The 11709-nt window shown below is 24.9% G+C and overlaps 2 protein-coding genes across 2 annotated transcripts; one reads left to right on the top strand and one right to left on the bottom strand.

Moving 5' to 3' along the window:
* Nucleotides 1-2697: 2697 nt before the first annotated feature.
* PmUG01_09022300 (conserved Plasmodium protein, unknown function) lies at nt 2698-5278 on the top strand (the record flags this gene model as incomplete). The annotated part of the gene is made up of 9 exons (XM_029004904.1): nt 2698-2802; nt 2881-2963; nt 3373-3439; nt 3580-3730; nt 3853-4040; nt 4283-4503; nt 4669-4753; nt 4927-5053; nt 5223-5278. The coding sequence occupies 9 exons, from the start codon at nt 2698-2700 to the stop codon at nt 5276-5278; spliced, it is 1083 nt and encodes a 360-aa protein (XP_028861547.1).
* A 1524-nt stretch (nt 5279-6802) lies between these two features.
* On the bottom strand, nt 6803-11139 carry PmUG01_09022200 (conserved Plasmodium protein, unknown function; the record flags this gene model as incomplete). The annotated part of the gene is made up of 4 exons (XM_029004903.1): nt 6803-6868; nt 7360-10002; nt 10305-10370; nt 10495-11139. 4 exons carry the CDS (start codon nt 11137-11139, stop codon nt 6803-6805), a joined length of 3420 nt encoding a protein of 1139 aa, XP_028861546.1.
* Nucleotides 11140-11709: the final 570 nt, after the last annotated feature.

Here is an 11709-nt window from a genome sequence, read left to right as displayed (position 1 = left end):
GATAATAATAATAAAAAAAAAAAATATATATATATATATATAAATAAAAGAAATCCAGTAGAGCATGTCAGTATCTCAGTATATGTGCGTATGTATATATGCGTATATATTTCTTTTCTCTTTATCTTCCTTTACCTTTTATGCCTGTGAAGAACTGCATCAATCCAAAGCAGGATGTTGAAGAGGAAAAAAAAAAGAAAAAAAAAAAAAATTATACCGTTTTGATTTTTCTATATTTAGTATAAAATGGTTAAGACATAGTAATACTAGTAATACATGCATTTATTTTAACTGCTTTATTAGAATACACCTTTCAGCTATTACTGTAACTACTGCTTTTTTTCTTTTTTTTTTTTTTTGTTGTTGTTACCTTTTTCAAAAAGGGTTTTCTCAGTGCAGAATCGTTGCAATATAAACCTACAAGTAAGAACAAAATAGTAATTTACCATATATATTAACGATGTGGATTTATATGTTAGCTCGCAGGGTGGAATGAAATGATGTAAAAAACTAGACTTTCTCCTTTTATATAATAGAGCATAATATCATATAATACATATATGTTTAGTAGATGCATATTTTTTTACTTTTCTGAAGAATGGATAGAAAAAGCACCAGCTTTAAAATTATTATTTTATGATTAATTAGATACATTGTTAAACACTTTTGGTTAACGAAACATGTACATTTCTAGATGTATACTTCTCGCATTAAATTAGTAAAAAGTAAAAAAAAAAAAAAAAAAACTAATTAATTATGTTAATAAACTACATCAAGTATTAATAACCAGGTATGGACGAAATAGAAAATAGAGAAACAACCAACGCGGTCTACAGCCGAATGATATGTTTATTTTTAACACGTAACCACGTGATTGTTTATACTCACATGCACATATTTTCGTATGAGTATATGTACACATATGTATATGCACACATATATATATATACGCTAAAAATTAAGATGAATAAAAGCTAATTATTAATAAAGAAATGAAATGACGAAGAAAAGTAAAAAAATAAAAAAACGACAGAGTAAGAATAAAAACGACAGAGTAAGAATAAAAATGGCAGAGTAAGAATAAAATTGGCAGAGTAAGAATAAAAATGGCAGAGTAAGAATAAAAATGGCAGAGTAAGAATAAAATTGGCAGAGTAAGGATAAAAACAAAAAAGAAAGAAAAAAACAAATAGAACGAATAAAACGAGAAAAACTCAAAAAGAAGATTTTTTTAAGTGGAGAAAAGACAGCTTGTATTGCCTCTTATTAAATGAGTTACATGTTATAGGACAAATATGTTTAAAAATAAATATCATTACCTACATTAATCATCTTCTAATTAATAATATATAGTAATACTGCCATTACAAATTAAATTATAAAAAATTGAGAAAAAATAAAATGAATTACTATAAAAATATAAATACTTCTTCAATACTTATGAAGAATAGTATTATAAATTATCAAAACGAACTTGTACTATTATAATTGCTCTTATTAATAATTATATTAGAGTTAATTACACAGCATTTCAATGTCAACAACCAAAAATATTTTTTGTTATTTACATATATAAGGATATACCAGATATGGTAATAATATAGGCATGCACTCATATGCATATATGTAATAACTACATTTTTTTGTTAATATAACAAGCTGAACTGAAGATATTTTTGAATTTTTTAAGCGAAAAGTCATATATATTTTATACATCATTCATATGTTAAATTTATGCTTTTTCTGGTTATCTATAATAGTTCAGCATTTTATGAAAATCTATTTTTTTCTAGTTGTCGGATCTTTTCCAGTTGTTTTATCTTTTCGAATTATTTGACCTTTTAGAATTACCTAACCTTATAAAATTGTCGAACTTTTGAAATTTCCAAACTTTATAATATTGTCTAACCTTTTAAAATTGCCTATCCTTTTCGAGGTATTCGACTTTGCCCAATAGACTAACATGCTTAAAATTCGACTTAACAAAATGGAATAACAATAATAGTGCGAGAAAAAAAAAAAGAAGTAATAATATATAATAAATAGTGTAATGAAATATAATAAAATATAATATAACGAAAAAGACCGATTTAATTATATTATATATATATGCTCGTAACAACTGTGTATAAAAATTAATTTAAGTTTTGGACAAAATAAAATTATAAAAATTAATTATATCGCAACGACATAATAAATATATAGTGAACTGTAATTTTCGTTTGTCGAATTATAATAAATATAATGACAGAAGGAAATTTTGTTTTTTTGAAATATAAGAGTACACAAAGAAGAATTCATTCTGTCGAGAACTTCAATAGTATATGTATAGTTCATTTTGCGGAGAAAAAAAAAAAAAAAAAAAAAAAAAAATTTATAAACAAAATTTCTTCATTTTTGCAGTTAATAGTTTATACAAAATGAGATTTATTAAAGGGAAAATATATGCATTTGCATAAAAGCAAACATATTCAGCTAAGTATACATACATACAAATAGAAATATTTATACCCAAATTCATATGCATATATAGACAAATTTATTAACATATGTACACATTTTTACACATATATATTCATTTTTATGATGTCGATTTTTCCTTTTTAATTTTTTTTTTCTTTTTATGCGCTCTTCATCTTACTTTGTCATACAAATTTTAAAAATTAATAAACAAATAAAAAAAAAACTATCGCTAAAATGAAAAGTTTTAAAGAGCAAAATGAGGATAATGTTGAAACTTTTACATCAATAAATAATAACCTTGATATCCCCTTATTAATAAAAAAGCAATTAACTTTAAGGGTAAACTAATTTGTAAAAAAAAAAAAATAAATAAAACAATGTGATAACTATTACAAGTCTTCACATTCACTATCTTAGGATTTAAGATGCAGAAATAAGGACTTAAGTGGAAAACACGCGGATATTAAAAAAACCCTTCAAGAAAAGGAAAATTACTTTAGGTTCTCATATACATAAGCGTATATATATAGTACTTATTAATGAGAAAAATGAAATAGGTGTTATTATATATGTGCTATTCGAAACGAGTTTTCTGTTGTCTTTATCAAAAATTATGGCAGGAAGTGTATATGGAGGTGTCCACTTGAGTACAACGATATGTGGGCATGTATATATGTATACATATATATATATATATATATATATATATATATTCTATAGCAACTAAACTTAACTCAAAGTGGTTGCAAAACATCCCATTTTATTTTACGCCTTAAAATACTATATGTTATATCATGCTATTCTGGGAAAAGCAAAGAATGAAATGATCTTAATTTCTCTCGCAACAAAAATCGGTTGTATATATTTGCATAACTGCATAAGTTTAAATTTATATATTGTTTTTAAAAGTTTTAAGGAAAAGATATATAATGAAAATAAAGAAAAACTGTTAAAAGAATATCACCAAGCTATGAAAGTAGGAAAAAAGGCTCGAAAAAAAAAATAAAAAAAGCTGTGCGTATAACTAAAATATATTAAAATGTAATTTAAAATAAAAAAGAATTAAACAAAATGAAACAGAGTTACTCGAATAAAACAACCAAATTTTCCACTCAGGATAATTACGATAGACAAGTAATTTTAAAAGAAAAAATAAAAAATAAGGAAAAAAAAATAAAGTTATACGATTCAGAAATTAAAAAGTTTAAACTCACCATTGCGGATATGCATGAACGCATAAAAAAAGCGACTTACGACACCCTAGAAAGTAATAAAATAAATTATATTAAAAAAAAAAAGAAAGAAAAAAAATTTTTACAATAATTTTAAAATATTATAACCGTACAATACACACGTATGTATATATGTACATAACAATAACCAATATAGGAGAAAAATGCCTCAGTTTTTTAAGCAAGTTTAAAGATAACTCAGCCGAGTTCGTTCAGTTAGATATGTTTGACAGATTAGAAACAATATTTAGTTCGAGGGAATTCTTAAAAAAGAAAAAGGAAAAGTTGAAGGCAAAGATAAATATTATAAAGGATAAAATAAAAAATATGGAAGAAAAGAATAATGTAACCTTAATGGTATGTCGTTACTTCCACTAATATCTTTACTCCATTTTACATCATAATTTGTACTGTCATTATTCATGTGCTATTTTGAAAATAACATATAATTTGCTTCAATCATTATAATTTTATTAACCATAATCTCTTAATCTATTTTAAATATATATCGTCCTTAGTCGTGTATAAGTGTATATACAAATATATTCAACACATATTTATGTATATATATATGAGTATATATGCAGAATAAGGAAAATGAATATAAAAATTTAGAACAAACGTCTGAAAATGTTCTGAAAAAGGAAAAAGAAATAGAAGATTTGTTAAAAGAAAACATAAATGAACACAATAAGAAAGCATTACTTCTATATAAAATAATTTCATGCATTGATAACTTCCTATGTCGTTTTTCTTCATTCCTTCCGGAGTTGCGTCATTATAACGTTAAAAAGGATGAAGAGAAAACGTATCTAAAAAAAAAAAAAAAAAAGACATTTAAATTTATTTTGCTAGTCTTAGTACATACGCATGCAAATAAACGTATACACATTATACGTACTGAATTATGTTAGCCCATTTGTCTATTCTTTCGTTCATTCATTCTTTTTTTTTTTTTTTCTTTTTACGGAAGAAATTTAGAAAAAAAGAACAAATCTCAAGATATAATGGAAGACACACAATTCATCGACACAGCCGATTTTAACAACTTAGAGGAAGTAAAGGCGCAAAAAAAAAAATATATATATGTATGTATATATATATATTATTTTTTTTTTTAATATACCTTGAAATATTTAGGGCGAAAAAAAAAAAGTCTTCGCGAATGTTAAATGGCCATGTATAATTAAACGAAGTTTAAATTTAGCCATTCATCAATTTTCCATCTCAGGAAATACTAAAAAAATTAGACATAATCTACAAATATATAAAAGACACTATATATATAATTAATAAAGCAAAGAAGGAAATATCACTAAAAGATGACAATTACATGGAAACGATGAAAAATAATTTAGGCAAAAAAGAAAAAAAAATACTCATAACTCTGATCTAATGCATATACCTATACATATATATATACACAATTTGTACGCAATGTACACTCAAAGTATATACATTGAATATGCACATTTACAAACATGGGTAACGTTTTCTTAATTTTGAAACTTTTTTTATTTTTTTCAGATGAAAATATCGAGTTTTTTACATATAATGGCAATATTAAAGGAAAGAACAATTAATATGTTTAAAAATGAACCTTTGTAAAACAAGAAAAACATGCAGCAGGTTACAGTTGTACTTGATGTATGACTCTATGTTTTATATCATGTGTGAGAATACAGCACATGGTTGGAGGAGGAATTAAATTATATACCGTTTTAGAGTTATAGATAAAATGTATTTTGCCAAATGCCATTTTGTGAAACGACAAAAATAAATAAATAAATAAATAACAATAAAAAGAATTAAATGGAATATATAAGATTAAGTAAGAAAAATCATATAATTTAGTGAAATGCATTTTATTTTATTAAACTTTTTACATTTAATCCTGTCAACTTGATCTACTTGCGCATATAATGATATTGTACAAATATTTACATGTACATTCGCATTTTCAGCATATATTAACCTTGTATATAACAACTTATATCTGATATATGATTATAAAAAAATATTTATTATAAAAGAAAAAGGAAGTAAAATATTTTGTTATATTTATAACATACTGGAAAGTGCACATTTAAATGACCTATTCAGGAAATGTATATATATATTTTTTTTTTTTTTTTTTCTTAAGGTTAATATATATTTTTTAATATATTACGTCCTCCTTTGTTATAATTTCCTTCTATAAGTATATATTTTTGTATCGCTGTAAATGTGTATTGTTTTACATTTTATATCAATGCTTGCATAAATTTTTGCTATGGAGCCTTTGTATTTCGCCACTCCAGTTTGAACAAGGAACATTTAGCAAAATGAGGTATATAATTAATATCTCTTTTTTTTTGGAAGTTCTAACTTTTCTAATATAACTAGCTTGCAAGTTTTATTTTTATTATTATTTCTAAAATTAAGACCTAAGATCTCAGTTTTTTTCTATTAAACCATATTTTTGTCTCTTTTTTTATGTGCTGTGCAAAAGATATAAATAGAATAACCAAAAGTATTACCATACCAGTAAGGGTAAAAAAAAATGAAAAGAAAGTACATTATTTAAACAAATAGATAAGAAGTACAATATTCAAATGGAGATATATACACATATGTGTGTTTATATGTTCAGATATGGAAAGGAAAAAATTATTACGCGCATTGATGTATCCGTTATTCCACAAAAAAGAGACAGTATGTTAACAGGAGTATATATAAACTCATGCTCATTAAATAGTAGAAAAGACATTTATATTTCTTGATGTGGAATCGATGCTATTAAAAAATGTAAAATGATAAAATAAAAACATCAAACATGTGGGTACCATTAAATACATATGTATGAGTTTCACCTCTAAATAATTAAATGCTATTTGTTTTATTCTATTTTGCATTTGTGGCTGATCATGTAGGTTAGGAAATGTATAAACATAAAAATGGGACAGGCAATATCTTATGTATATATATATATATATATATATATATATATATATATACGTATGTATGTGTAGCTTCTAACAGTTTTTACTTCATTTGTTCTTTTAACTGTAATTTTTTAAAGCAACGAAAGCATTTTTTACTCATATAAAAAAATCTTAATTGACCCTTCATCTCATCAGTTCTTCTTTATATGATTTTGCATGTATTGTGTTCTCAGAAGAGTCCTTTGCGTGCTGCAAGCAAAAAAAAAAAAAAAAAAAAAGAATAAAGAAAATAAAATTAAATTAAATAAAACAAAATAAAGCAAAAAGAAAGAGAAAAACAAATAGCTAAAGCAAAAACACAAAGGAAAGGAAGAAAATATGGTAACCACGAAATTGAATGTAAATCCACAAATTAAAGGAATGAAAACAAGATTTATATAAACAAATAAACTGTGAGAAATATATTAACATGGCAGCGAAATAAGAAAAGAAGTTTTGCAAGTGATGGTAATGTTGTTTAATCGGAGGTGGAAAGGGGGGTGAAAAATTGAGGGGAATATATAATATGAATAAAAAAGATACGTATATATATATATATATGTATATGTATGTGTTAATTACAAAAACGAGGTTAGCAAACTGTACGTTTTTACTTAAATACAAAAAAAGAAAAACGCTCAACACAATCACATGTACACAAAAGTGTATACAGCGAAGTAACCAAAACAGCTGCTCAGTACCTTTAAAAAAATTGCGTTATTAAAATTTTTAGCTATTGATAAAATTTGATAAATAGTTTTGCTAAAATTGGAACAGTCATCATCCATATGTAGTAACAAAATAGGAAAAATATGTTCACAGGAATCATCTGGTAATATTAGGGATTTATTTTGAAAAAGCCCATACATAGCAACTGCTGAGCACTTACGGATAGGTTTATTTGTGTCGTCTAAAAGCTTAATTAAGGTGTTCAATATAACAAGTAAAATATTATTATTATTTATATTTTTTGCAATTTGTCCATATATTTGTATACCTATTTCTCTATTATCATTATTCCATGTATCATCAATTGTTGACTTAACGACGCATACTAAACTTTCAATTAATGCATTATTTTGCTGAAATATATTTTCGTGAACTAATTTTTTTACAAACATGGTTTTTATACAAAATAAAGCTCCTTTCCTCGTTTGAGCTTCGTTTAATCCACTTCTCCATGTACATAATGGTAAGAGAACATTTTTCAATATATCATGTGAATTTTTAAAAAAAAAAGTAGGAAATAAATTTTTAGAACAAAATAAATTTAGAAATAATAGAAATTCAGATTTGATTAATGGTTTTAATTCATGATTTACTGTTGCAATGAAGTTCATTAAATAAGTTGACTTCTCCATAATAACTTCTTCACTTATATTACATAGTAGTATGTGTAAAATGTTTATATTATATTTAAAATTATGGAAATCATTAAAATCTATTATATTGCTTTGAGCATTTTGTATAAAATATGTGTACTCGTAATTATAAAAATTAAATCTTTTTTTTTCACTGTAGTATTCTATTTTTTCAATTAATTTGTTTATGTCTTTGTTTGAACAAAAACGATTGTCTGACTGGAGAATAATTAAAAAATGAAATAAGATATTACTATAATTTTTGCATTCCTTCCCCATTAGGTATAATAAATGTTTTATTATTATTAAAATATATGGAAAGGAATCTATATTTCCATAATTCATATTTTCATTTATTATAAATAAAACAAAATTTATGTGTTCCTCAACTAGTTTATTTCTCCTTGATAAGTCCTTTTTCCTTATATAGTAACCAGCTAAAAATTGAGATAACATCATAAGAATAATTTTCTTATTTTCATAGAGTATTGAAAGATCACAATATTCATTGTTAATGCAAGATTCAACTTGATCTAATTCGTTTAATGTGGTATTCCCACTTTTATAAAAAGCACGTTTGAACTTCTGACTATATTCTGCTTTATTGTTTATGTCGTCCATTTTTTCCTTTTTTTCCTCCTCATTTTTATCCTTACATGTGTATTCATCTCCCCGTTTGATAGAAAACACATCTTGCATTTCTTTGTCAGATAAGAAGGGTGGGTGAAAAGGGTTACTACTACTGTTTTCACTTTCTATAAGTAAATCATTATTTTTTTCAAAAAGACCTCTATGGTACACTTTTTGTAGATATTTATGATAGTTTGAATTCAGAAAAATATATTCTTTCTTGGACATATTACTTCCTACTTTAGAACTACCATCTTTACATTTAATTTTTCCGTTGGTACTACCCGATTTCATATTATTCGATGAAATGTCATTAAATTCGTAAAAACTTGTTAATACATTTTGAATATTACTATCACCTAGGAGTATTTGTGCTATTTCTAAAAGAAATGTTTGTATAGGCATTAAATACCCACAAGTTATTATTAAGTAAATAAATTTACTTAAATATACTAATGATTCATATTCATAACAATACTTATCCAGTGTGTTTTGGAAAATTTCTTCTCCTCGCATGGACAAATCATCTATTAGCACAGGTGTTGTTGGATAGTCTATATATTTAAATAAGGATATCGATTTGTAAACAAAGCTTATAATATGTTTAATAAAATAAAAAACATCATATGAAGTGTACAATAAAAACATAGTTATAATACTTGCATATTCTTCTTTTCCTTCACTCCAAGAACATTTTTCATTGTTCATAATTTCACAAAATAGTTCTTTCTTTATGCTTCCAAAAAGGGGGTGAATATCGGAGCATAGTGTGTTATGAAAACTGGGAGGTACATAAAATAGTTTGTTCATATTAGCAAAAAATTGCTTATGTGTTTTAATTTCACCCTTTTCGAAACATGCGTCTTTTTTTTTCAAATCATCTTTTTGATTGGACAGCTCGTTTCTAATACTAATATGCGTTTTTTCCTCGTCATCGTTGATTATTCTTGAACTTACTTTTTTTTTCCCCCCCCCATGTTTGCCCATTTCCAGGTCTTCACTATATATTAATTTTCCAAAATATTCATTTTCACTAATACATACCTCTCTCTGATCATCTTTCAATTCCTTTGACAAATGTGTTATTTTTTGCAAAACTTGGTAGCATCGTTCATTCAAATATGAAGACACATTTGAATTAATACACAAAAGGATAATAAATACTAATTTTGCCTTTTCACAATCATTTAAATCTTTTATGTTTAAACTCCACACTTCAACGCAATTTGCAATTTCTAACACAACATTGCTTGATTTGTTCGTACATAATTTCTTTAAACATTCTGACGAATCATTGAGGAAGTCTCTATTGCTTTCAAAGCGCATCAATTTTTTTAAACACTTTAAAATTAGCTAGAGAAAAAAAAAAAAAAAAAATAATAATAATAATAATAATAATAAGCTAGCCATGAACACATTACATAAAATAAACAATCTTGTGTATATTTAAAAAAAAAAAAAAATTGATATCCAGTAAATATGTACCAAAGAGGAAAGGTAAACAGTTGTTTGAAGAAAATATTTGCATAATACAAAATGCACATATGCTTACACATACGTACACACGTGTATATATATATATATATATATATGTATATGCATATACTCATATAGGCACTGCTGCATATAATGACAAGGCAACTCCACGTCCTTACCTCTCTCACATCATTCTGCCTGAAGATTATGTTAGCTAACATATTTTTTAGCAGACTTCTATATATCTGAAGAGAAAAGGAAGCAAGAATAATTTATTTTAGTATATATGTGCATGTATGTATGTATGTATGTATATATGCATATACACAAATTAAGAAAAAAATTGTAAGGGCAAATGCCTATAATTACGTGATTAAACTCTTTTCGTTCTTCCTCAAAATTCAGTTCACATAACAGCTCGCACGTAAGCTTTTTAATTAGTGGAAAAGGATCTTTAATTAAAATTGATAATGCCATTAAAATATTCTCAAGGTAAACATATATATTCAATATGTTTGGAAGCGTTGTTTCATCTATATTATTATGTCTTACTACAATTTTATATAAAAATTGTAGTATTTTTAGTCTTATTTCCTCTTTATCTTCAACAATTTTTTTATTTTCATCTTCTTTTAACCTATTTGTGCATATAAGAAGAAAACTGTCATCATTTTTTTCGGTTTTGAATAAAATGACATCTAGTAACTTATCGTTGAGATTTTTTTCAATTAAAAAATAAATATTAAGAGCAACATTCCTGTATTCGTCAAATTCTTCACTAATCCATTTGTTTAAAGGGTGTAACAAATAGTGGCAAAAAAAAATACAAAACTTTTCTTTTTCTCCCTCATTGCAAACATTGAAAAATTCTAATAATTTCTCATATATTACACTCAAAGAACATAATTTTACATCCTTATCAGATATTTCATTATTATCTAAAATGTGTAAATGATGTTCAAAGCTTTCAACGAGCAAAATGTTGTACTGTTCTTCGTGTACAGTATTACTCATTGCAAATTATCAAAAAAAAAAAAATAAAAAATAAAATAAAGTAAAATAAAGTTGAATAAAACAAAATTAAACTGAATAAAACAGAATAAAAAAGATTAATATAAAAATGCAAATAGAAGTGGTCAAGCAGAAATTGATAAATATGCACAACGGCAGTTATACTGAAGATATATATATATATAAGAGAACAATGATAAGAACTGGTCTTAGGAAAAATAGAAGGGTATAGAAGGGTAAAAGTCATAAAAAAATTTCAGGGGGGAATGTAATAAAAAAAATGAACACAAAATAATGGAGATAAAGACAATAGAGATATAATAATACAAAAAAAAAAAAAAAAAAAATTAGCAGTACTTTGTTTTGTTTTATTTTGTTCTATTTTGCTTCATTTTCTTTCCTTTTGTTTATTTTTGTTTCATTTTATCTTATTTTGTTTTGTTTTGTTTCATTTTATCATATTTTGTTTTATTTTGTTTCATTTTATCATATTTTATTTTTTTCTCTATTTATTCGTTTGCTTAACAATGCAGATGAGAAATAGAAAAGGTAAACATATACACACATGCATAC

This window comes from Plasmodium malariae (assembly GCF_900090045.1).
Source record: "Plasmodium malariae genome assembly, chromosome: 9".
NCBI classification, from domain to species: Eukaryota; Apicomplexa; class Aconoidasida; order Haemosporida; family Plasmodiidae; genus Plasmodium; species Plasmodium malariae.
This window is presented reverse-complemented; position numbering and strand designations above follow the sequence as displayed.